Source organism: Myxine glutinosa, chromosome 1 (genome assembly GCF_964187855.1).
Source record: "Myxine glutinosa chromosome 1, kmMyxGlut1.1, whole genome shotgun sequence".
NCBI classification, from domain to species: domain Eukaryota; kingdom Metazoa; phylum Chordata; class Myxini; order Myxiniformes; family Myxinidae; genus Myxine; species Myxine glutinosa.
Window position 1 is genome coordinate 103,603,628 of NC_136261.1, and position 27,713 is coordinate 103,631,340.

A 27,713-nucleotide genomic window follows, 5' to 3' on the forward strand; every position below is an offset into this window, starting at 1 on the left:
AATTTGGTGTGGGTGCAACCCACGTCAAAATCCAAGATGGCCACCGCCATGTATGTCTGAGGCCATGTATGTCTGAACATTGTGAGCGGAATATCTTGAAAAATAAGCGAAGTACCAACTTCTAATCTGGTGTGTGGGTGTATCTAGGCATAACGAAGAACGCTATTGAAAATTGGGTCACCACGTCAAAATCCAAGATGGCCGCCACCATATATATGTCTGAACCTTGTGAGCGAAATATCTTGAAAAATAAGCGAAGCTTCTTCTAAGCTAGGAATTCTAAGCAAGGAAGAAGGCTATTGAAAATTGGGTCGCCACGTCAAAATCCAAGATGGCCGCCTTGCGTCTTCCACTTTGTCAACTCGCATCACTTCACCGACGGGGGACCAAGGCGTAACGCTTGTTTTAAAAAAGAACCCCTCCTGGGCTTATCAACTCGGTTAAAAAGCAATCTTGGATTGGACTAGATCCACAGAATCCTCATCTGCTGCGCCCTTTAGCCCCTTTCCCACTTACACTATCAATACCTGGCAAAAAAAACACAACCCATAATTAAAACGCGCCTTACCACGTGACTTCCCAATGCAAAGTTGCACCGAATAAACAAGCTCAGGTGTACGTTTGATTGTATTGGATATAAGGATCATGTGGTGTCGATATAATGTGCATTCGTTAGTTGCGTCACGCCATGGACAAAGTTATTTTCGACAAACAACAACAACTACCAGGGGCGGAAGCACATGCGTGGCTTCATTTGTGACGTTCCGGTTCCACCTCACAAGACCTCGAATTTTCGACGTCGTGACGATCGTTTTTGTTTTTTTTGGGTGATTTTTCTCCGTGCCACTCGTCCTTCCTCGTATGAAAACATCGGCGCTGGAAAGGTCATTCGTGACGGTCTCTTGATCAAATGCGCGAACTTTGCAACGGAACGACGCAACACGTCAGATTGACGCTGCACGCCGCCCGACAACGTCATGGCGCTGCAACCGCCCCTGCTGAAACCGAGCTGCGCATGCGTGGTGCGCGCATCGCGGTGTGTGTTTGAACGAAGGAGGAAAGCGAAGCGCGACGGAGGGAGAGGGGAAAAGAGCGAGGCGAGAGGTGGAAGGAAGTGGTGATTTTAAAATGTTAGAGCAGCTAAATGGAGAACAGGCCGGAGCTCGGGATTATGTGGAGGAGTATCTGGATTGTGTGGAGTCTCTTCCGTGCGAACTGCAACGTGAAGTCTCCTTGCTTCGGGAGCTCGACTCGCGACATCAAGGTACGAAGGCGCAGTCGATGTATTTATCAACTCCTGGACAAATCGAGCCGTCTCATGGAATCCGCCAATGTTATTGTTTGTGTCGCTTCATACGGCGGTTACGATCGAGCTCTGTACGTACGTGAGGAATCGCTCGGACCCGGACGCGCCAAAGCAGCTTCGCTTGAGGAACACTAGCGCCTGACGTGTTTCATGTTTGTCGTTTACACTCACAACATCAATCATAAATGTCTTGGTAATTACTTGAGATTTCAACTAATTTGTTGTAATAATATTTTGAAGGATTTTTTTTTTTCGCAACGCGCAGAGACAAATGAAAACGACAAATCGCCCCGACTGCCGCTGGTCGCAACGCAATGGCTCGTGTGTGAAGTGTGAGTGTGATGCTTGGTGCCTTATATAAGAGGGTCGTGTGACGTCATATCCGCTTTAGGCCCCTCCCGCTGAAGTTTCTCCGCCCATCCCAAAACAGATCGAGTTCGTTGTCGGTTTACGTTCACGGACTGACTGAGTTGGCGTTTTTGTTTTTCGTCATTTTGCTCTTCCCCTTTGTCGAATAATGCGCTAGCATTTTGTATCTACTGGATGTAAATTAAATAGGCTAAGTTATATGTCGTCTTTATTACAGGATATAACCTTGGAGAAAAGTACTGTTTTTGTAGTCACTTTCTTGAAGTAAAGTTATTTTGGAATATTAAAAGGAATGCTTTTTGGCCCAAGTCTTTCACAAACGGGCTGGCCGGGCCTGACTTTGACTCAAGGTAAGGTGGCAGGAATTGGTAATGAATTCGGATGCTGGCGATAACTCGCCTAATCTTAGTGGAAGTCACTGATTTTTTTTTTTTTTTACATCCACCAATTAATGCTAGCAGATGGGACACCCAGCTTAAAGTCCACTTTGTGATGAGGGACGGCACACCTTGTGATGAAACGCCAATGCCTGCAAAGCACCAATCTGGCAGGTTATTGTCTGATCGGGAATCGAACCCAGACTGGACAGCTCACAGGTAAGTGCTCCAACTCTGCATGATCATGTCGGACCCAGAGGCGTAGCTCGAGATTTGGGGGCCCGGGGGGCTTGACTCCTTGAAGGGCCCCTCCAACATTTGGTGAGGTTTGATGAAAAATGGGAAAAAAATGCAAAAAATAAATCTTTCTTATTTTAATTTCAATTTGAACTAATAATTTGAAAATACGGTAGCTTCCTCATGCCACCAAAACAAGACAAAATCAAATAATAATAACAAGTAAAAAACATCATTTGTACATTTTTTTTTGGAAAACCATACAACAGCAAAGAGGTGCAATGAGTATATCAGTTCATCTTCATATTTGCAAATAGCCCCCCATTCCCCCCCCCCCCCTTAAATACGCCACTGGTCGGACCTCCTAGTGACTACTTTCTGTACGCAGCACAATAAACCGAATCGTAAACATTTGAAGCTGAAAAAGTACCGCAACATCATAAGAAAAATAATGAAAAGTTTGACCAGGTAGATTTAATTTCACCACTAATTTTTGCTGCGTATAAATTGTGTACCTGTATGCCACTTGGAGGACTGGCAGGATGACCTTGAGGTACGCACACTCGCCTCTGAGCTGTCTAGCCTGGGTTAGAATCCCGACCGAGCAATAAACTGTCATCCAGGCAGGGTGATTCGTCAGTGTGTGCCGTGTCTCGGATAAATGTTAAATTGGGCGTCCAACATTCATTGCTGGAGGTTTAAGACCCCACGGTGTCCATGAAGAATAGGTGAGCTATCGCTGGCACCATGAACAAATTCCAAATTCCTGCCCAAAGCACTGCTGAGAAGGCAATGGCAAACCACCCAGTTTATCCCTTGGCAGGAAACTGTTTTGGTAGCACCGACACCAACACCTATTTTTTTTGGTTGTCCTCAACTCTGGTGTTTGTTGCATTTTTATCCACTTTACAACACTAGTGTTGTGGTCTAATGGGATATTGTAGGATTTGTATCCACTTTACAACACTAGTGTTGTGGTCTAATGGGATACTGCAGGATTTTTATCCACTTTACAACACTAGTGTTGTGGTCTGATGGGATATTGTATAATTTTTAAATTTAGAATTAAAACTTACTGGTGAGATACCCGTGCTATGCATAGGTGGGAGGCCAGAAGCAAACATGCAATGCAGATACGGTGAATGCTAAAGCATGAAACCAATAAATTTCACATTCCTGTAGCACCTTCAGTCGCACGTCAGACATGGACAGCAAGTTCGTGAAGGACTCCCATGAAAAACGTACCCGTTCGCAAACAAACGGGTACGTTCACGTATAGAAACATCGATCGTGGGTCCGTGGCGAATCTGCATATGGCGATCCGCGAAGTTCACATTCAGAAAGTAGAAACCATCACGGCATGTCGTCATTCACTTGAACTCGATATTTCTTTTTTTTCATTCCAAACAGCATAACTCCAATCACAAATTAATCACAAAATAAACTTTTAACAACATTGTTAATGTTTCCTTCATTGTAAAAACTACCCAGTCAACAGTTAAAAGAATTTTGAGCCGATAGGTGTTACGGCCTTGGCAAGATCGATGGAGTTAGCGATCTGTTGGCGTATACACCGCCCAAATACAACAACATGCATTTTAAAGGCCATTTTCCCTGCTAGAGCGGGGGTTAGCCTTGCGGTCCCCATGACAATCTTCTCCATTTTGCCCTATTTTCTGCATCTCTCCTTGTTAACCCCCTTGCCTGCATTTCTTCTTCCACCATCTTTAGCCAAGTCTTTCTCGGTCTTCCCCGTCCTCTACTTCCTTCTACATTAATTTCCATCACTCTTCTCAACCAGTCACTTTCATCCTTCCTCAACACATGACCAAACCATCTCAACCTGTTCCTCTTCACAGCATCAATCACAGGCTCTATTCCCATCATCTTTCGCAATTCATCATTTGTCTTCCTCTCTCTCAACGATACTCCGCACATCCATCGAACCATTCGCATTTCCACCCTTTCCAGCCTTCGTTGCTGCTCATGTGGAGATTAAACCCACGTCGTCGTTTTAAATTTGGCCGAGGTCATTATTTACTTTTAATGATGTTTATATAAGAATTAAAAAGAAGATAATTGTTTTTGGGTCGTCCTTTCTGCATATCTCGTGGGATTGTGAGTTGGGGAGACGGCCCTGATGGCGGGGAGGGGGTTGGCATTCTCTCAAGCAGGGATTCAAACCATGTCCTTATAAAAGGTCTTTGTCCGAGGTCACCGAGTCTGATCGGTGCAGCCGATCGGTGCAGCTGTGCAGCGATCAGTGCAGCCGTTTGTGCGGCACCCAGGAAAATAACGTTATGCGGGAGTCCAAACCTGAAAATGCTGAAGGCCAAAGCTGAAATTGGAAAAACAATATACCCTATTTTACCCCAGGAGATCCCAGGATTACCCACCCAAAATATCGTTGCGATCGGTTCAGCCGTTTTTGCGGTACCTTCGAACGGATAGATGGACAGACAGACGGACGGACATTTGGTGAATTATCGTAAGATTATTCTCCCTTTTTGCTTGTGCGCCCTTTCAGTGTTTTTGAGTGACATTGAAGCCTGCTGTTTACTTGTGGCTCGTGATGGAGAGCCTGTCAGCTCGGAAGCACGACACCAAGCACTAGAGCAGGCCCGATGTGCGCTGCTGCGCAGCGAACAACTGCGGGATGAGCAACTGCAGCTCGCCGCCGCCCTTGCCGAAGTCGCAGAAACGAGGGCCCGGCGTCTCCAGTCTTGGGCTTCCCCAAGCTTTGGCGTCACAATGGCGGCGATGGAATCGTCTCCTTTTGCACCGGATAAAAGTGGAACCAGGGCTTCCTCACTTTCTCAGCAAAAGGGATCGGGCACGAGTTTGGATCAAGATATCACAGCTCGAGGAGAGGTGAGAGGGCCGCAGTTTCATTCTTATTACAATTTGAGGTTTGTGATTATAAAATGTGTGTGGCTTAGAATATATTGGAGAACGAACCCCATCTTATAGTGTCCATTCCCACAAATATTTGCTTTTGACTTTTTCAGTAAAAGTGGGTGGTAGTCAAAAAGTGGCAGATGTGTTGCACATTTGCTGGGATCTCCCACCCAACAGGATTGAAGACCACTGAACTCCTTTCAAATTAATTTGTTGTAAAAGTTATTCAGAATATAGAATATAAGTCATAAACTTTTAACAATCTAAAACCAGTCCGTATTTATGTCCAAAGTAAAACAAGAAAGGTTATTCATGGTTGGCTTAGCGGTTAGGGTGCCGGCTTGGGATCCTAGGATCCTGGGTTCGAATCCCGGTCGATCGCTGAATTAACGCCAGGGGGGTTGACTCAGCCTGTCATCCTTCCGAGGTCGGCAAATTGAGTACCAGCTTGCTGGGATGAATGATCACGGTGTGCACCCCGATTTAGAATAGGTACACCGTATCACTGCGCATCGTAAGAGGCGACCAAGGGTTGGCGTCAGGAAGGGCATCCGGTCATAAAAACCTTGCCTCAAACAGGGAACCATGATTGTCATGGGACCCGCAAGGCTAACCCCCGCTTTAGCGGGGAAAAATGGCCTCAAAACGATCATTCATTAATGGGAGTTAAGGCGGTTGTAGGGTGAAGAGTTAACAAACACCGATGGCACATAATTCACCTTTTGACGAGACCGTCTCACAGGCCTCATAATCACCTCGGTTACCAACCATGTCCGCCAACATCCATTTGATTTTACTCCTCTATCTCCAATATCTGTGTACCCCTCTATTTCTAACAAAAATGCCAGCATACATGAGTTTCAGCTTAAAGAGACAATGTCCAAGTGTTTTTCATATTAATGACATTTCCACATGAGGTTTCTAATAATTTGGCAGATTTTTAGGTCACACAACCAATACACACACTTTCATTAAACTCGATGTTGAGCGAAGGCAACATGCCATCATCATTACTTTCCTGCCAATATTAGCCACACCCCTTCCTCTCTCTTCCCCCCCCCCCCCAACCCCCTCCCGACATTAGCCACACCCACTCCTCCCTCTTCCCTCCCCCTCCCGACATTAACCACACCCACTCCCCTCCAACCTCTAGAAAAGTGAATAATCCATGCAGAGTATTATTACATTTACAACATCACTCAAAGTCAAATTGTTTTGACCAACAAAACCTACACAACTGCAACAGGAACATCTAGAACGGCACTCGGTAGAGAGCATACCTCGGCCAGGATGAAGTCGACGCTTTGTGTCCCACTGATAGGCCGGATCTGGATGTGAAACTGAACCAAAATCTAATCGGCTTGTCCTTGTCACCTAACCAACTCATGCACCTAGTTTTGTCATAATCCGTCCACAACTTCTTGAGATATCCTGCTATATATCGTCTTTGGCCCTGTCACTCAATGGTGAAGAATCACTTGAATTCTCGTATCTGGATCCGGATTCGCATCTTCACCAAAACTGAATCAATTCGTCCTTGTCACACAACCAACCTGTCCTCCATGTTTCGTCCGAATCTGTTCAAACTTTTTGAGACTTCCTCTTCACAAACGACAGGTAGGGGTGAAAACATAACCTCCATCCACCTACGGTGGCGGAGGTAAATATTGTTCTTGTAGCAAAAGAGACGCAAGGATAATATTTTCTAACGGACGCTTTCTTTTTACAATTGTACTTCATCTTTTACATGTATTTTTAGATACCAAATGTCGATAAATCTTAAACATGGCAAAAATGAGCTGAGGGAACAGAGGATTTCCTTCTCTTCCCCCTCCTCCTCCCATCTCCCCTCCCCACCCTAGATAACTACATGGCAGATAAAGTGAGCATGTGACAACCTGCATGAAGATGCCCTTAAGTGTTTATCAACTTTTATTTTGAATGTCCATCTTGTATACAAAAGGAGCTCGGTCGTGGTGTGTGTCTACGTGTGTGCGACCGTGCGTCCGGCCGTGCATGGGCCTTGGATTCTCGTCTATTCTCTAAAGCACTGATGACATGGATTAGAGACAGTGCATAAACAGGGAAAGGAAAAGGAGTCATCAGACGATGACGTCACGGCGCAAGTCGAGTTCCTTGGCCTGCTCGTCTACGAGAAGATAACATGCTGAAAGCAGATTTTCAGGATTCTGACCCGGCAACTTTCTGGTGAGAAGCTGCTGGTGAATACCCGATTCTTTCTGACAGAGCTCTCAAAGACCACGTCCATTTGCCACGACCTATCGCTGCGGGGCTGGCTTTTGTACGGTGATCAACATTCAAACCAAGGCAAGGAATAGATTGGATCTTGCTCATGACCTGCGATGTGCTCGAGCCGTGACGAAGCCTCGCCTTGCGTCTCAAACCTGATCAATAAGAAGCAATTTCAACCATCACATTGATACTTTCATCTGCGAAGAATTGCTTGTCATTTATTTGAACGTACTTAACATGGGACTCGTGACCACAGGGCCCAAGGATCCACCGTCTTCGTTTTTTTGAAGAATCAAAGTTAATGTTTAATTTCAGTAACCAATGGATAGGCGTTTTGCGTTTGAAAAATGACCTTACAGTTAAATACGTTGCAATAATTATGAGAAAATAATGTTTTTGGTTCACGAGTTATCAAGTGACCACTATATTCGTCATGTCTGCGTGTGTGTCTGTCCGCAGCATAACTACCCGATGATATCATCCGATCTTCATGAAACTTGGGTGGGAGGTTGATATCATGATCTAGTTGTGTCCTGCCTAGAGTGGGCGTATTGCGCCCATTGTGGGCGGAGCCACGCCCGAAAAAGATGTCTTTTTAGGGGGTAATCGAGTTCAAGCTACATCTTCTCCGAGGGAGTTGGTGGAATCTGACAGGGGTTTCGGTGTTTGGTTAGGCCAATGTCACGTGTCTAGCCCCATGGAGCTCGATTTTTCATTTTCGCCCCAAGGTCAAGGTCACAAGGTCACGAAATATAGAAAAGTCGATTTTTGATGGTTTTATTACATTGTTCGCTTCCTGATAGGGTGAAATGTCGTACATGATCTTATATTATCACATACGTCATGAAATACAAGTTTTCCAACAAATTTCAGAATCCTCGACCTTTGACCTTTGAAGGTCACAAAGGTCAAAGTTTCAAAGTTGTCAGAATCGAACCGAATTTTCGGTATTGTGTAGCTAACTAACCTCATAACTGATTATACATTATTTTCTATCTCATTTCAAGGTCAGTAACCTTCGTTTTGACATTTCCGGACCTGGCCTGTCAGGGCCTGTTTCAGTTATAGTCCGTCCTTTGTCATTGAATACCGCTCGCTCGTGAACCATCGTCGTCTCTTGACTTGTCCTTCCTAATTTTTCCTTTCCCATTCTGATTCTGATGTACCATACTCTGTTAGAGTATCCGTGCTGCCGAAGCAGTTTCTTGGCGAGGGGTATATGGGGTGGTTTGCCGTTGACTTTTGAGTCATTCATTCAGGAATTTGTAATTTGTTCAGGGTGCCAACGACAGCTCTCCTACTCCTAGCGAAGGCCGCGTGGGATCTTTAACATCCACCAACTAATACCGGCAGACAGGGCACCCAGGTTAGCGTCCATCGGAGGGACGGCAAACACAATGATGAATCGCCTGTCTGTGAAACACCGGGATGACAGTTTATAGCCTGGTCTGGATTCTAACGCAGGCTACACAGCCTAGAGATGAGTGTGCGTACCTCCGCAAATGCAAGTTCCGTACCATAAATGCGAATGAGCGAGCAGTGGAGGCAAACTTTGAATGTGATGCCAAGCACTGTATACATTTTCTCTCTTCAATTGACTTATGTTAATAAACAAATGTCATCAACAATAAAACCATCCGTGACCGAAATATATCTTGGAAATGAATTGGATCTTGAAATTGTAATCGGCGGTATCCAGTGGATTGCATATGCTGCATATCAATTGGTGGTGGTGTGTACCGCACATCACCATCCTAGCGCATCGTACGTCGTTCTGTGACAGCTTGTCAGGTCGCGTCATCCATGGTGACAGTAGAGTTGATATGTGCGGAGTATTATCACCGCAAAAATTGACTAAATTTCCAGACGAGTTAGAACCAGCGAATTTTTTTAGGACAGTTTAGGGAAAGACTAAAATTATTGGCAGTGAATGGGTATGATGCATTTTAGAAACCTCTTGCACTCTGTTAGTTCAGTAATGTCGTCAGACTTTTACGGCCATCCACGTGATAAGGCACTTGCTGCCCACCCCACCGCCCCTCCTGACAAAAAGTCAGAGGTCATGTCAAGTAAAAATGTGATACTTGAGAACAACTGAAGGGATTTAAATCAAACTTGGTACACCCCCCCCCCATCCCCCTCCCCATGCCTCCCCACCCCCAAAGCCCTCTCCCTCCCACAGATCTCTCGATGTCTCTGCTCTCAGATGTTGTGTTTGTGTTCCTCCCCCTCTCGCCCCATCTTGTCTACCGCTCCCCATGTTATATGTTTTATGTGTCGGTTTGTCTTTCTGTGTGATTAATGTTAGCTCTTTCACGAGCCTCGATCTTGTATACAAAAAAGAAAGAAAGAAAAAAAAGTATGTATAATGATGTAATAATATGAGTGGAGGCATGTCGATCGACGTCTCAACATCGAAGAGTACCGTACTAATTACCTCCGCCATCGTCGGTCGATGGAGGTTATGTTTTCACTTTTGTCTGTGACCAGGATATCTCAAAAAGTTGTGCACACATTCAGCCAATTTCGTGGAGAGGTTGGGTATGTGACAACGACGAAATGATGAGATTTTGGTGAAGATCCGGATTTGGATCCATGGAGTGTTTGAGTGATTCTTCACCATTGGGAGATAGGGCCAAAAACAATACAAAGCAGGATATCTCAAAAAGTTATGCATGGATTTGGACGAAACGTGGTGGAGAGGTTGTGTCTGACAAGGAAGAATTGATTCAATTTTGGTGAAGATTCGAATCCGGATCAGATCATTTTTAATACGATTCTTCACCATTGAGTGATCGGGCTGAAAACGATATATAGCAGGATATCTCAAAATGTTATGGACGGATTTGGACGAAACTTGGTGGTCAGGTTGTGTGTGTGATAAGGAAGAATGAAATCGATTTTGGTGAAGATCTGAATATGGATTCGCATACGAGAGTTATTTAATTTTTTAAGTGATTCTTCACCATTGAGAGATTGGGCGAAAAGCGATATATAACATGATTTAAAAAAAAGAAGTTATGGACAGTAATGACTAAACTTGGGGGATGAATTGGTTAGCTGACAAGAACAAGCCGATTAGATTATTTCATCAGAATTCATCTGAAGGAGCAATCTTCTTCATGAAATCATCGTACGAAGTGGATAACATGTCCAAGTGCATTTTTCCCGAGATCGTAGACTGAGGTTTCCTGATTTAATTTTGCTTCTCTGATGTTTTGACCAGGTGAGGCAAGTACTGTTATGGGGAAAAGGACTAATGAGGTTATGAGAACTAGTTATAGTTATAGTTTCGAGGAGGCAAATGTCACTACAATAATTGAATGGACAGGTGCGGGGAGATGGTTCAACAAGCAGAAAAAGAAGGGACAAATAAGTGGATTCTTGGATTTGTGGAAACCTGAAAGCAATTCGATTTGAAAATAACCAACTGAAATTTGTAGACATAATTATTAACTTCATGCTATTGTAATGCAATTTTATTCCCCCAGATGCATCAATCGACAATCTCAACTTCAACTACGACCACACGGAAGCGCTCTCGTCGACGTGGCCAACATATAGAAGAACGTGAAAATGGCCTTGCCTCTTCGCCAGAACCTCGGGAGAAGAAGCCCAGAAGCTGTGGCACCAGCAGCAATAACGCAAGCAACAACAGCGGAAGGAAAAAGCGGAAAAGATCCCGTGCAAAACGACGTAGTGTCTCTCCGACGATCGATGTCGATATTCCCATTGACCCAGACGAACCGACATACTGTCTGTGTGAACAGGTTTCGTATGGAGAGATGATAGGATGCGACAATCCAGACTGTCCAATCGAATGGTTCCACTTTGCTTGTGTGGGCCTAAGGCACAAGCCCAAGGGCAGATGGTTCTGTCCTAAATGCAGAGGAGACTCGGAGAAAACGATGGTGATCGAACGGCCTGTGGTAGTTGAGAAACCAGCGGCTCTTGAGAGAGCAGGATTGGAGAGGACACGTAAGGCTAGGTAACAAAGGTCCTGCCTACCGCGTTTTCCTGCTGCTGTTTTACAAATTCTAACTGTTACGTTTTACTATTAATTCTTTATTGAATGGGTTTTGTGTTAATTTTATTGTTTTTCCCCATCAGGTGTGTCTCTGCCCCCCCCCCCCCCCCACGGCCCCCACCCACCTTTTTTTTTTTTCTTCTACCATTTGGTGTAAAATTATTGTTCTTGCCCATCACCACTGGCCTTTGGTTAACGCAGTAGCACAGCAAAGCCAGTAACCCAGACTGCTACGAGATGTGGCACAGTGGCTGGATATTGTAGATACTTCATTATCCTTCTTGGCCCTCACTTTCACCAGCCATTATCAGTGTTGGTTTTTTGCACAATAAACTTCAGAAAAGTTTCTAGTTCTTTTCTGAAATTTTAACATTTTCATATTTTCAATGGGCAGGAATATCAATGCCCCTCGCTCTCTTTCTCTCTCTCTCTCTCTCTCTCTCTCTCTCTTTATCTACCGTCTCCCCTACCCTCTTTCCCTCTTCTTCCCCTAATCACTTCTACTGTAGCACTCACAAACCATTTTTGCATTGTTATGGCAGTCATACTGATCGCATGGGGGAAAGCTTTGGGTAGCATGTGAGACATGCTCGGGGTGTAGCATGAGAAGTGTGTGGAATAGTGTGAGATGGTGTGTGAGAAGTGTTTTGAGTGGTGTGTGCAGTGCTATGCAGAAAGCATTAAAGGGGAACCCAAACGCAAATGTTTTTTTTTTTTTTTTTTTTCATGAAAACCATCGAAAATCATTAATCATGGTCTAATTTGAAGGGAATGCTGTCTCGTTTCGAGCCTTTGCGAGCGATTCAGACGAACATGGCGACAATGGAGGTGTTTGTGAAGATGAAAACACCGGTCACATGTTCACTACAGATTGGTAGGTTTTTTTTTCCCATTCAATTGAGTATTTATCAGGACACAGCACGGACACTGCCCAGGCACACTCGGCCACCACCAACAATATGGGCGACAAATGCTTCGTCCCACCCTCGCAGGCTGACCCGGTATCCTGCATGTTACAGGATTGTCCTGTTTAACCCTTTCCCGGGACGCTATTTGTGTCTTCTTGCTGCCGTGCCCGTGCCGTGTCGATGTCCTTCCCCAGTGGAGGGGGCGTAGGATGGTGGCAAGGTGTGAGTCTGTCACCTGCAGGCCAACACAGTGTTTGATTCACCGCTCAAATTGCCCGTGTGCATGTCCTGGTAGCTTGGTAGAGATGGTTTTACAGTTTCGAGCGACGGCTGTTCCTCCCGCTTAATCGTGGGGATAGCATCCTCTCTCAGTCATGGTGTAACACCACAAGATCAGTGCTCTGTAAAATGTTGAGCACAAAAGTGAACATTTTGGAGGCCTGATCCACATTCAGGTGTTTTGGACAACCTTGTGCAATATCTGGCAACATTAGGGTCTTTCGACCATTGGTGCAGCATGAAACCATCTCGGCTTGTATTGCACCTCCAAGGATGCATCGACTCGGCATATTGGTGGAAAATCGAAAATTGAGTGAGTTAAATCAGACTGCAATGTAACCGGTAGACAGTATGGAAATGGCGGTCAACTTCTGAGTGTGACGTCACGGCTAAGTTTGAAGAGGAAGAAGATTTATACTTTTAATCGCAAAATTACCGACTTGTCATGTCAGGAAAAGACTCATCATATGTTTTTTTTTTTTAAGGTATCAAGCGATAGATTAGCGTCGAGGTGGTCTGAGCGTTTGGGTTCCCCTTTAAAAGTGAGAATTGTTCTGAACACGTGAAAGTGTTGAGCCAGAGGAACCCGCATCTATTGCTGTTGTGAAACGTCCATTGAAAATGTACCATAGTATATTTGTGAAAACAGCCTGTGTTGGCAACACCATTGGAATAAAATTCGAAATGTTTTTCCTGTGGAACCTGCTGTTGTCTTGTCGTTTCTTGTGATGTACTACAGATTAAAAGTTTTGTGACTTTATTTTTCACTCAAAACTATCACATTTCACTCGAATTTCTTTCTGCCTGTACTCCATTCTCTATTTCTCAATATCTCCAAACAGAATCTTCAATGAATGTAAATACTGTCAAGTCCGTAGCTGATGAAGACCAGCCTTGGACAGATAGCCGAACAGTTATCTCCGAGGTGTAGTTCGAAATTCGTGGGAAAGGCCCGAAGTCTCGTCTGATCGGACGGCCGCCACAAGGTTTTATTCCTCGACCCACAAACGAGTGAATGAACACGACACAAAAGTAAAATGCAACAAATAATGCATTTATTAAAATGAACGTGAAGCAATAAAAATGAATGTGAGGCAAAAACTGTAAGGCTAAGGTGAGGGACCCTCCATCAGACACAATTACACGACACAGGAAGAAATAAAATAAAATGGTTTGGTAATCGGCCGGCACTCAACTTTGCAGTTCAACCGAGGGCTTATAGACGTTTTGTGGTGCTTGGATGGATCCGGTCAGTCGGCAAAAGGACCGTGCATCGACACGAACAAGATGGCGCCGAATCGCCACATGAACACCCCGAGCCGCGACGCGGCAGCTAAATGTCCCGGATGATGTCGGCGGTCGTGGGGCGGGGTACACTCGCCCGATGGAATGTGCTGTGTTTCTGTCGGGCTTGTTGGTGTTGTTGTAGCAATGGGGCCGATTGCATGGCTGGCCGAGTGAATGTAAAACCATGAGGGAAAATCACAGGAGGCAATACAAGCTGGGAATTTATCTTTCGCCCTATCTAACACAAAAACCGCCCTCCGTGTGGTAACATGCAAAAACACTTAACCTGAACGTTTACCCTGCTTATGTACATCGAGGTGGGCTTCTTTTTCGCGTCACACGGTCCATGCTAAACTAAAGATTCTGAACTTTCTTGAGGTATTTCACCTCTACCCCCACAAACGTAACAATACTTTTTCCTCCGTTTTAAAAGCATTTAAAAACATTTTAAAATGCATCACTTTCCTAATTTCTGTCAGGAGTGCCCCACGTGTTCTTCTTCTTCCTCACCATGAAAAATTTCTCTTCTTCAGAAATTATTTTTCAAAACTGTCTATCAACTAAGCACTTGGTCCACCAACCCCCTCCCACACTAATAGCACCACCCTTCTCCGTGCCTTCAACAAAAGTTCTTACCACCCATCCCATGATCTTTATCTGTTTGTCCAATTTGGGAATTTTAAGTTGTCTGCGTACTACAATCAAATCCCCTTCACATCCTTTTTAAAGTGTCAGTACCCACTATACCTCACATCTCCTGCAGGCTCACGTCCTTCAAATTACACCCATTCTAACAGCCCCCTCTTCAGCATCCTTCCACTTCATTCCCCCTCTTTCCACATCCACTTCAGCCTACCCACTCAAAGCTTCATGTGCCCCCTTTCTGCAACCCTCCCCTCACCCCACCCAATCAAGCCTTCCCCCTCACGCTACCCACTCAAACCTTCCCCTTCAAAGCCGCCTCGTCATCCTGCACCCTCAAACTCCCCAACACCTCCTCCCCTGTATTAACTGTGTGGAACTCAAATATCCTCTGCTTTAACCTGACAGCTCTCTCAATCCAGGCAGTTGCCGATAAACTGGACATCATCTATTTAACAGAATCCTTCCTCCGACAGGACGTCCCTGACTCCTTTGTATCTCTCTTCAGCTATTTTCTCCTCCGATTTAGTAGGTCTGAACCCCACCCCAGTGGCTGAGTTGCACTTTACATCAATGACAATAACCCCATTTCTCACTGCCCTTGTTCTGATCGTATGCCTCCCAACACCCAGGAGTACATTTGGCTTCTACTTCCACTCCATTCCCACCTCTTATTTGTCTGCGTGTTGTGCCGTCCTCCAAACAGTGACGACGACTCCTACATCTCGGTGTCGGACAACATGGACCAACTTTTAACCACTCATCCCAACTCTATCTTCGTCATATATCGTGATTTCAATTGTCACCATGCAAATCGGCTGGGTGTTGATACCTCCCTCACCAGCCAGGGGACTGACTCAATCTGTGAACCTCCTGACCTGGATTTCTCCCAATGGTAAATCCTCCCTTCTGGACTTGATAACAAACTTCTCTGCCAATGTCTCCTCTTGCTTCAATTGGTTCTTCTGATCATACGCTTGAGAGAGTCAACATCGCTCTCGCTATTCTCAGACAGCTACCTCAATGCTGGTGAGTCTGGCAGTTCACTCAGGAAAATTGGCAGGGACTGCAAGGACTCTCTTGGCAGGCAGGGACTCTCTCTTCAGGACCAGTCTCACATATCTACTGCCCTGATATTAACTCAGCCTGGGAATTCCAATTCTTTCATATAAACATACTTTCTCTTGTGCACAGATCTATCCCATCTCATTTTCAGTTATCCTTCCCTTCTTCCGACCCATGGTACACTGAATCATGTAGTGACACAGTTGCTCTGAAACAACTTGCCTTGTTTTCCTGGATGGCACATCCGGCCTAAACAATCTCAGTGAAATGCCAAAAAGCCCGCAACACGTGTCCACTCTCAGGAGAGCCAGAAAACAACATCTCTCCAACCTCAAGAATTAACTTTCAAACTTGTCTCCCTCCTCTAAAACGTGTTGGTGCCTTGTTCAGTCTGTCTCTCATTTATGCTCCCCTTTCATCTCTCTCCTCTCTTCAACTGGCACCACAGCCGACTGTTCATGAGAAGGATGAATGCCTCAATTCTGTGCTTGGTTCCAGATATTGTCCTTCTCCCCTTTCTCCCCTCCCCCAAGCCCCTCACTCTCAGGACCCATCCTTCCCTGTCATACCCAACTGCTCCTGGACTTTACTTTGTCTTTTGCAACTGAGAAAGTGAAGAAGTATCTGGCAACCCTTGACTCTGATTCTGCAACTGGACCGGACGGCATCAGTTCACGTGTCGTAAAATCGACTCCGCTCCTCTTGCATGTCCTCTTTCTGCTCTTTTTGTCCCCCGTCGCACCGCGGAGCGAAAGGGGGACTATGGTTTTCCCCTCCGTCCGTGTGTCCTTCCATCCATCCGTCCGTCCGTGCATGCGTGCGTAAGCGAAGGACCGCATTCGAATTTGGTGTGTGGGTGCAACCCACGTCAAAATCCAAGATGGCCGCCGCCATGTATGTCTGATGCCATGTATGTCTGAACCTTAAGCTGAATATCTTGAAAAATAAGCGACGTACCAACTTCTAATCTGGTGTGTGGGTGTATCTAGGCACAAGGAAGAACGCTATTGGAAATTGGGTCGCCACGTCAAAATCCAAGATGGCCGCCGCCATGTATGTCTGAAACTTGTGAGCGGAATATCTTGAAAAATAAGCGAAGTACCAACTTCTAATATGGTGTGTGGTTGTATCTAGGCATAAGGAAGAACGCTATTGAAAATTGGGTCGCCACGTCAAAATCCAAGATGGCCGCCACCATATATATATGTCTGAACCTTGTGAGCGAAATATCTTGAAAAATAAACGAACTACCAACTTCTAATCTGGTGTGTGGGTGTATCTACGCATAAGGAAGAACGCTATTGAAAATTGGGTCGCCACGTCAAAATCCAAGATGGTCGCCTCCATGTATGTCTGAACCTTGTGAGCGAAATATCATATCATAGCATGTTTTCTGCGTCTTCCACTCTGTCAACTTACATCACTTCCCCGACGGGGGGACCGAGGCGTAACGCTTGTTACACTAGCATTTGCCCACGTCATCTTCCATCTGCTTGGAAATCTGCCAACATCATAACATTCCATAAAAAGGTGCAAAAACCGACCCCCGTAACTAAAGACCTATTAGCTTACTTCCAATCATCAGCAAGGTCACGGAGTCCATCATCGCATTTCACATAAAATCCTTGTCTTCCCACGACCTCACCTCAGATGATCAAATCAGATTAAGACCAGGCCACTACATTAGTCATTCTGCTTCCACTCTCCCAACAATAGATGGAGGCCCTTAATGTCAGATTGAGATCACGGCCGTCTCTCTGAACATATCTTGTGCTTTTGATGCAGTATAGCATTCCGTCATGCTCTCCACACTCTTCCTATGGCATCCAAGGCCTACTCCACACATGGCTCATTGACTTTTACTATTGTAGTCAATGTGTGTCACTCAACGGAATCCTTTCATCTCCTCTCCCTGTCAAGGCTGGAGTGCCCAAGGCAGTGTTCTGGGCCCAGTGATATTCCTGATTTTCATCAATGATCTCTGACTCTAAAATCCCCTTTATCTATTGGATGATGATTCCACCCTCTCTCCTGACATCCCTCATCCTTCAAACAGGCAAGCTGCATTCTCTTTACTCTATTCAGACCTTGATAAAAATCATACGCTGGTCAAACACTTGGAATATGTTTTTCAATCCTGGCAAATCTCACAATCTCCCCAGGTGTCTGCGGGGAGCATGCGGGCCTCCATCAATTCCCTTCTGGTGAAACTCCCAAAATCCATAATTACTGCCCACCTTCATTCATGAATTCCTCCTTATCTCCACCTGAGGCACAAACCTCCACATTCTCTTCAGTCTCAAACTTCCCTCCTGGTCTTCAAAGCAGCTGTTCACCACTATCTCAGATCATCCCCAATCCAAAACCATGATCTTTACTATCCCTGTTGATCCCCTCCTCAACCCCAAGCCCCCCCTCCCAAATTTCCAGTTTTTCCTGCCTGAGTTTGCTTCTGTATCCATCTTGTCCACCCCATGTGTCCTGCCCTGCCCTTCAGTTTTCCTACACTCATTTGTCCAAGTCTAACTCTTTTTGTACATCAACCCTGATTTTGGTGTCCCCTCCCTCCCCCTTCCCCTACTGTTCCTTTTATTCTATTCAACGTCTTGATCCGTTCAGTGCTGAAGCACTTCCACAATCCTTGACTCTGCATCAAAACATACACTTCAAGGATGGTGATGTTGTTGCAAGTGAGAGGGGATGGAAAGAGTAATGGCGTGGGAATAATATCAACAAGGATGGAGTCAGAGTGGAAAGATGGGAGGGATGGAAAGTTATGACATGGTTGGTAATACAGAGGCAAAAGGTATGTGTTGTGTCAATATATTGGCCACAAATGGTAAGGGTTGAGGCAGAGAAGCAGGAGTTCAGTGACACACTGGATAGAATGATGGGATTATTTGAGATGGAGGTGATACTCTGCATTGTGGGGGACTTCAACGTGCATGTTGCAGTAGCAGAACTGGGTAAAGAGGAATCTGTTGGTAAATTTGGCTGGGGAACGAGGAATAAAGAGAGCCGAGAGCTGGTGGCCAGGAATGGGATGGCCATACCTGCTTAATTCTTTCAGAAGTGGGACAGTCACAAAATTACTTGCAGGAGTGGATAGCATAGAATGGAGCTTGATTTGGTGGTAGTGAGGAAGCAACAGTTGTGGAGGATCAAGGACTAAGGTGGGGGCAGGAGAGCATGCTCAAGTCTGGTGTTTGCTATATGCATGAAGAAAAGGAGGGAAATTAAGAGCAGGGGTTGGAAGATTATTAGGTGGCGGAAGTGCAGGCACAACGTCGCCATAGAGTACAAGGTGAGGTTGAGGGTCAGGTACGAGGAACTTAGCAAAGAAGCCAAAAGTTGAGGAGTGGAAGAAGTACAGAGGCATTCAGGGGAATTGCAGATTTTTTGTGGAAGGTTATCAGGAAAGGGGGAATTGTCTGGGAATAGAAACCAAGTAAGGTGGACGGAGAACATAGCGAGGGTAATTGGTGAAAAGAAGGTTGGGAAGAGGTTAGAGGATCAAGGGTAGTGGTGGACAACTGGATGTGGGGTTGCTGCACATGTATGGGCAAAATAAAAAGCAGCAACGAGAGCTGTGGATAAGGTGAGGACAGATGTGGGAGAGGAGGTGCACACCAAGTTGGAACAAGATGGTGGGAAGATGATATATAAATTGCCTCATGGCCAGGATGAGGATAGTAAGGGCATGCAGGTGGTGATAGTGATTAAAGATGGTAGCGGGAAGTTTGTGACAGGGAGTTGAGGGGACAGTATGGGAAGGCTATTCCAAGGAGTGTTGAATATATTCTCGTTATATGTAGCTCGTTATATGTAGAGGGGAAAGTGTATTTGATGGAGGCGGTGTGGATAGCATTCCATTAATGATGAAGAAGGGAAGAGTGCCAGGCATTGATTAGGTGTGTACAGAGATACTAATTGCAGCAAGAAAAGTCGGACGCAGTCAGTTGGACGAAGAGGCTGTTGAATGTATGTACGAGAGGGGTAAACGCCAGAGGATTGGAGGACAGGCCTAATTGTGTCGATGTGGAAGAGGAAAGGTGATATTCATGTGTATGTGAGGACAAGGAAGTATGTGGAGATGGAGATCGGCGAAGAGTAACAGGGGTTTAGAAAGGGGAGGGGGATGAAGAGATTGATATGCAGATGAGCTTGATGGAAAGATTGGTAAAAAGCCAGCTGATGTGTGCTGGACACTTGTTGTGGATGGAGGAAAAAAGAATGGCAAAGAGAGCGGATAGGTTGAGGTAGCGAGGTAGAAGGAAAAGAGGTAGACTACAGTTGAAATGGGAAGATTGTGTGAGGAGGAGATATCAATAAGGTGAGAGTGGTTGGAGAGTGGAGAGAGTTTACTGAGGACTGACGGAATTGGAAGAGTATTGTGATCAAGGCAAGGCAAAAGATTGGTACCATGAGACCTCTCCCCTTATAAAAGAGAAAGAAGGAGATCTTAATAAATGAAGAAACAAGCCCTGGCTGAGGCCACATGCAGCAGGCAGTGAAAAGCCGCAGGCTGGTCTTTGCAGAGCTGACTCGAGGCAGAAGGCCAAGGAGAGTGGGCTCCTCGAGGGATCCGGCAGATAATGCCGGCAGACAGAGAAAGGGTCGCAGGAAAGTCAGAGAGCGTGTCCCACTGTCCCAGTGTGCAGAGCTGAAGCTAGAACGAAGCACAGGCTTTTGTGGCAGTTCCCTTCACCCCATTGATTGCCCTCGACTAATCCCACCACACACACCAGAACCTTCTTCCCCCACTACCTCACCACCTCCCCGAGACTAACCAATCACCAGCCTTGGGAGGGGAGTGGCATAGTTGGTGATACCTCTTTGTATTCAAAATCACAAGTCTGACAGGAAGAAGGGGTGGGGTGACCCCCTTTTTTTTTTTCCACAGGATCTAAGGCTCGACTTGGAGCGGAAGCTACAAACATTACATGACCAAGTCTTTAAAATAAATCCCAAAAATAAATTTAAAACTCGCACGCAATTGTGAAGAGACATTACCCAACTAAAAGTCTCTTGTAAAGATTGTGGAGGTGTTCATGAGGTTTTCAGTTGAGAAAATGCAGTTTTTTCCAATGATTGGAATTCATTGCATCAGCATATAGAATTAGCAGGAAAAAATATTTCCTATAATGTGAATTAAAGTATCCAGCAACGGGAAACCTCAGTGTGGCTTGGACTATTTTATGTTCTGACAAGGTGTTGAACATCCCACGTGGTATGTTACAAGATGCTGAGCTTCCATCTGTGGGGGAAAAAAAACGATCGAGTAGTTTGACTCAATTAAAGACCCGATTTGAGAATAAAATAACCGACATGATTCTGCAGTTCTGGGAAAAAACACCAGTAAAGTTTACAAAAAGTAAACTAAGTTAACGGCATCTTATTCTGTTCTCAAACAAATGTATTGCCTTATAATACAACGAACATGTATCCCAAGAAGTCTTGTTTGTGTACAATAACAAAACACTTAAACTCAGACAGTCATCATGAATCCATCATAAAAAAACAAAAAAACATTCATCCACTCCCAGGGCCACCAAAGCATCCACTCCCAGGGCCACCAAGGCCGTGTTTCTGTGATGATCTGTCAGTTCAGTTTTGCTCGACAAAACGGTTCGGAAAGAAGCGAAGGCCTTCCACAGAGTCATCCCGACACAAGCGACCAGCCTTTTCAGCCAACAACAGCCTGCAAACAGGTATAGGTGAGGGTGAAGGGGATGGGGACATCAAGAAGGCGGAGAGAGAGTACATGTCCCCTACCAAGTTTCAGTTCAATATGTTAAAGGGGAAGGGGGAAACGTCTGGAAAACAGACCCATGTATAATATGTGATATTTTCTTCGTTCAAAAAGGGCACAACTCCGTGAAAAAATTGGTGAAACGCCCCAAATAGTCAGATTCCATATGTAATTTTGTTCCGATTTGTCCATCTTGATTTGAAAAAAAAAATTTTTTACAAATCAAATGGAAACATTGCTTTTTGGGATTCATAACCTCTCAAACTTCTCTAAAAATGTAAATTGTTACAAATCTCCACAAAACCGGAACGAACTTTAAAATCCGGACGGATGGAACCTGACTGAAAACTGAAACTTATTCTGTAACTTATCGTGTACCAAGTTTCAGTTTAATATGTTGAACTATTAAAGGGTATTTTTTTAAAGTTCAGTAAACCATAGGTGGGACATACGGACAGACGGAGAGCAAACCTATAGTCCCCCCCGACTAATGCCAGGCGGTGCAAGCATCCATTAGTTGTATAACACGTCGATTCATCACCTTTCCTTTGCCAGCAGAACTGAGAGTCCAACTACTTTGGAGAATTCTTCAGCCGTCACCGAGTCCGCATTTTTAACCTGAAAATACACGAATGTCAATGAGGTTGTCTGAGGTAAATAGTCAGGTTCACTATGTCAATAAATTATATTTCGTTCAAAATCATGGTAGATTAGCAAACCTATACATTTTTGGAAAGGTTATAGCATAAGGAAACTAAAAATCAATGTTTACATTTGGAGAGATACCTGTATGGCGGCCATTTTGGATTTTCAAAATGGCCACTGTAAAATACACATTTTGTTCTATTTCTGCCTCTAATTACCCTAAAAACTTTTTAAAATATACTAAACCTATATTTTCAGGGACAAGGAATCCAATGAAAGTATCAAATTAGTGCTATGGGGAATGGTAAGACACGAATCAAAGGTTTTGAATTGCAAAATACTGTCTTTATATTCGCGATAAGTTGCATAATCAAATACATGTTATCATTTTGTACAGGCAGTTAATAACATCAAAATGTGTCACAATAATTCATATCACTAAACATACACAGGCAGTCAGCAAAATCATATATACACATGCAGTCAGTATAACTTCACATCTACACAGGCAGTCAATGACAACATATACACAGGCAGTCAATGGCATCAAACATACACGATTACAGAATATGCCATTTAGAGTTCGTCATCACTGTCCTGTGTGTCGTATCCGACAATATAGTCCGCATCGTTTTCACAGTCCGTTTCACACAAGCAAAGGTCGGTCAAATTGATTGGCAAATCGAATTGGTCGAATGGTCGATCGAATCGAATTCGATGAATCGAATCGAATCGAATTGGTCGAATGGTCGAATGGTCGATCGAAGCGATTGGTCGAATGGTCGAATTGGTCGAATGGAATTAGTCAATTGGTCGAATCGAATTGGTCGGAATTGGCAAATGTAAACATTGATTTTCAGATTTTCCATGTAATAACGTTTCCAAAAATGTATAGGTTTGCTAATCTACCATGATTTTGAACGAAAAAACATCGTGAACCTCACTAAAAGCAATGTCTAAGAAAAAATAGCGAAATGTAAGGTTAACTGATTCAGAGATAAATAAAAACAATGTAAAGTTAAAGTTAACAAGGAGGAAACGGGACTTAGTGGAGTGTTATGCATTTGAGGGGCTGGCAGGTATGCACACTCACGGGTTGTCTTTTTTTGTATACCAAGTCAAGGCTCATGTAAGAGCTAAAGAAAACTGGTGTAAGAGCTAAAGAAAACTGGTGTAAGAGCCTATCCTGGATTCAAATTTAGACCCAGCTATAAACCGTCACCCTGATGTTTTGCCTGCAGGAGATGCATCAATATGTGCTGTCCATTGGAAAGACGTTTTGTTTTTCCTTGTATACCAAGTCGAGGCTCATATAAGAGCTAACACAGAACATGTAATAATAAAGGGAGGGGGAGAGAGAGGGAAGCACAACAACAGTAGGGAACAGGGACATCAGGAGATCTGTGGAAGAGAGAGAGCTGGGGTCGGGTACACAGGATAAACAAGATGGACACTACTTGGACTTTCAGGAAAGAAAACAGGGAATTCGAAGAAGGTGTGTTTGGGGTGGATTAATGGGGGTAGAAAAGATCGAGGTTTTGGATGAGGGCCGATGCCGTCTAGTCCGTTTGCAAAATCAGAGTCGAGGTTTGACAGAAACTTCTCCACCTTGTCAGGAGTGAAGGACAGAGTCCAGGAGCAGCTGGGTTCGACTGGGTAAGGAGGGTACAGAGAGAGATGGGTTTGGCACACAAGATTTTGAGGCAAACAGAGTTGAGGCATTCAGCTTTTTCACGTGTGGAGTCAGCTGTGTATCCATTTGAGGTGAGGGAGGGGATGGAGGGGGAACAAACACCAGAAACAGATTTGACCAGCAACCACCAGGAATTGGAGGAGGGAGACAAGTTTGAGAGTTCAGTTTTGAGAGTGGAGAGATATTGTTTCCTGGCTCTCCTCAGGGTAGACACACACATGTTCCGAGCTTTGTGAAAGGAACTGAGATTACCTTCAGTTGGATTAGCCTTCCAGGAGGCGAGATTCAGTGTACCATGGACAGGAGGAAGGGTATGACAACTGAAGACGAGATGGGATAAATCTGTGCATGAGAGAGAGAGCAATTTACTTTGGAAGAATTCCCAGGGATAGATTGACGTCAGAGACAGTAGAGATGGGAGAGCAGTCCAGATGATTGGTGGCTGCTTGAAGACCGTGCCAGTCAGCCTGAATGAAATGCTAGACTCGACGACGCTGAGGAGGCTCTCTAAGAGAGATGTCCACTTTTACAAGCAAATGATCAGATGAACCGATTGGAGCAAAGAACAGCAGACATTTGCAGGGAGGTTTGTCATAACCAAATCCAGATGGAGTGGATGTACTAATTCATCTAAATGTGGCATTTATCGGGGGGGGGGGGGGGGGGTTGAATACTGTCCTGTCAACAAATGAAATGCACAATAATGAATTTAATAAAATTAAAGCACGGAATGGAAATTAACGGTGAGGTAAACCTATAATTCTAATTTGAGACGTCACCACTCAGACACCAAAACAGACAAGGGGAGTCCATCCGCGAAGTCAGAGCGGATGCTCCAACCACATAATGAAAATAAAATGATGTAAATTGTTTTAAAGCCGGTCGGCACTCATCTTTGCTCCAACGAGACCGCCGAATGAAGTCGCGGCACAAGGCGACCCGAAGCCGCTCACACGGGAAACGCACAAGATAGGGCGAAGTCCCTCCCCGCGTCACCATGAACGTGAGGGGGGTTCGTGCGGCCGGTCCTCTTTTGTCTCCCTCTGAAACGTGACGCGGCTCCAGCTACCCCAAAAATCACCACCATCAAACAACACCCCTGGCTCCAACCTTGCAAAGGTTCTCTGACCTCCGAACAGTTCTCTAAACGAGCGCATCTGTGACATAGCGACCGCCCACCACAAAGCTAGCACGAGAGAGACAGCAATTCTTCCTCTTCTGCTCGAACCTTCTCGCCGTTACCCCGACCAATCGCCGAGTTCCACTGAATTGCCCATGGTCAGGCTCGACCAACGACGAACTTCAGGACGTGGCCTTTTTCCTTACTCGATTGGTGGGCGGGGTTAATTGTCCATTTCGATTCCTTGGAGACAGGGTTTACCTGTCGATCATAATGTCGGTACTGTCGGCGATTGTGGGGTGGGGTTTAGCCCGATCAAGAATGTTCGGGTATCTGTCAGCATTTATGCCGGTAGTTGTTGTTTAATGGAGCGCTCGTTGTTATTGTAATTGTAAAAAAAACATAAGGAAAAGTCACAGAAGGCAATCACATACTGGGAGAACTAGCCTTAGACCCTACATAATTAACATAACACCACCCCCCATGTGGTGACACGTAAACAATCTTAAGCTCACAGTTTTTGTACTTAAATACATTGAGTCCATGCTACCCTACACCGTTCTATCTCCACTATGGTATGTCATCACCCACCCCCACAAACGTAAAAATACTTATGCAGGCCACTGTATGTGTTTTACCGTGTACCGTTCTAGTTTCCATCTTGCATTCATAGATGATCATACATATATATATATATATATATATATATATATATATATATATATATTGTTGCGGATATGAGGATTGTATTTTTTTTGATTGTGTGTATTATTATTATTGCTTGATTCTGAGCCCTCCTTGATCCAGTGTGTATAAAGGTCAAAAGGGCATCCCGGTAGTTAATTCCATAAAGCATACATTGAAGGACACTATAATACCCTTGTTCAGTAGCTTATATCCTTATTATGTGTTTTAGGGTAAGGCCTTGTCTTCCATTAAAATGACACTCCATTGCACCAAGTGAAAAAGATAGATTCCCTTCATTCCCATTCCCAAAAACCTCCATTTCCCCTTTCGTCATGGCCAAGCCTCAATTTGCCAATTACATCCCCTCCAAAGCCGCCATTGAACATGTGCTCGGGTCGGGGAAGAAAGGCGTGCCCGCCCGTCGTCATCAAGGGCGGAGCCAGAGGGTCGCGCGACCAACCATGGCCGAGGTGAGCACACCGATGGGCGTGTCCTAAAGGCCGGCGGCTTAATCGCCGGAGGCGTTATAAAAGCGCGCGCGCAAGAGTGATGAGAAGCTGCGTACAGGAGGTCCATGAGGAGGTCCAAGAGCTGAGTCGTCAGAGCTGAGTTGTGTGGTTTTGGGAAAGAGCTGGGTTGGTCGTCAGTGGTGGTCAGTGGTTGCGTTGAGTTGTCGGTGGTGAGGAGTGATTGAACCAAGAGGAAGAGTTGGACCAAGAGAGAGAAAGAGTGGTTGGACCAAGAAAGAGAGGAGAGAACCCGTCACGCCAGACCCCCCACCAGCGCGTCGGCTCCACCAAGCAGCTCCGACCCGTGATCCGCGCACACGACAGGATCGGTGGCATCAGCGGCCGTCGAGGTCCAGCCCGACGTCCCGTGCGGGATCAAGCCCCATCCAGCTCCGTGCCGTCCTCCCCCTCCAGCCACACATCTCCTTCCAGCCAATCCTGCCTGCAATTTCCCCATTCGTGTACGTGAGTTTGTTCTGTTTGTTTGGTCCCGGGGAATCAATTAAGACTGCATAGGATAAGCTAGTAATTTTCACTGTGTCTCTAATACCTTCTGTATATTATTTTCTTATCTTTCCTTCTCATTGGTTTCTTTGAGCCTGTAAATAGAAATAAATAGTAATCGTATTTCAAACCTTTTTTGCCTTCGTCTTCCTCTTCTTCACATCCGTGTCGTCTTTGTCTTTTCCCTCATTGAATAGCTGTGGCGCGATTTGGCCAACGTTCAGGAAATCGGGTTTAGTCGGGGAAAAAAAACTGTTCGGCCGCGGTGCCTCCGCTTGGTAAACAACATCTTATCCGCGGACCGTAACAAAATATATATATATATATATATATATATATGACTAGATCCATTTTACCCGTCGCTTTACTGACAAACTTCATCAAAAGACATCATGTTGTACTTTACAAACTTTCTGCTCTATTCACTGTGTCATTTGCCCTCGGTAATTTTCCATCTGCTTGGGAGTTTGCCAACATCACCTTCATATACCATCCTTGCTGCAAATATATGGTGCGAGCAAAAATCACTTCTGCTTTGCTGTGAAGCTCAGTGCTGGATGCTTTTCTTTGAGCCTCTGCTTAAAATAAAATTTTAAAAAACATTTCAACATCATCGTCATGCATATTGTTAAGGTGTTTAAACTTTCTTTATATAAGAAGGTGATTTGTAATACCGGATACCACCAGGTGCCACTACACAATACACATTTACATAGCGAATTGGGGTCTTCCCCCCCCCCCCCCCTCCTCCTTCCCCCCAGATATGCTAACTTGACAGAAACCATACTTGGTGTACCCTTAGACAATTTGGTTGGATTTGGTTCAGTAGTTTTTTTAGTTTTTGAAGCATATGAATATACAAATTCACTTTTGTAGTACTAGAAACACCCACTACCTACGGGAGCGACCATGAAGGGTGTGTGGGAGAAGACGGTAATGCGTGCGTGCACGACCAAGTAGACAACGGTTTGCTAATATTCTTCTTTAACAGCCAAAAATATTCCCAGATTCTTGTTGGGATGTCTTTGGGAAGCTTCGCCGAAGTCTCACGAACTAGCAGCCCAGGCCTCATATTCGACTAAGGTTAGAGCAGGAATTTGGACTTGGCCAGAGTTTGAGCCACCAACCTCCCAGATTCAGAGCGGATACTCCAAC

The 27,713-nt window shown here is 44.9% G+C and overlaps 2 protein-coding genes across 2 annotated transcripts in view; one reads left to right on the top strand and one right to left on the bottom strand.

Moving 5' to 3' along the window:
- Positions 1 to 727: 727 nt before the first annotated feature.
- Positions 728 to 13,355, top strand: LOC137412334 (inhibitor of growth protein 1). Its single transcript, XM_068097593.2, has 3 exons — positions 728 to 1,264; positions 4,817 to 5,160; positions 10,932 to 13,355. The coding sequence occupies exons 1-3, from the start codon at positions 1,129 to 1,131 to the stop codon at positions 11,430 to 11,432; spliced, it is 981 nt and encodes a 326-aa protein (XP_067953694.2). The 5' UTR covers positions 728 to 1,128; the 3' UTR covers positions 11,433 to 13,355.
- Positions 13,356 to 21,222: 7,867 nt separating this feature from the next.
- VPS36 (vacuolar protein sorting 36 homolog) overlaps positions 21,223 to 27,713 on the bottom strand; it is a 58,242-nt gene continuing 51,751 nt past the window's right edge. The window contains exons 13-14 of the mRNA XM_068097592.2: positions 21,942 to 22,018; positions 21,223 to 21,349 (exon numbers count right to left, since the gene is read on the bottom strand). Of these exons, the coding sequence (XP_067953693.1) occupies positions 21,256 to 21,349; positions 21,942 to 22,018 (171 nt within the window). The 3' untranslated portion in view covers positions 21,223 to 21,255. The remainder of the gene's footprint in view (positions 21,350 to 21,941; positions 22,019 to 27,713) is intronic.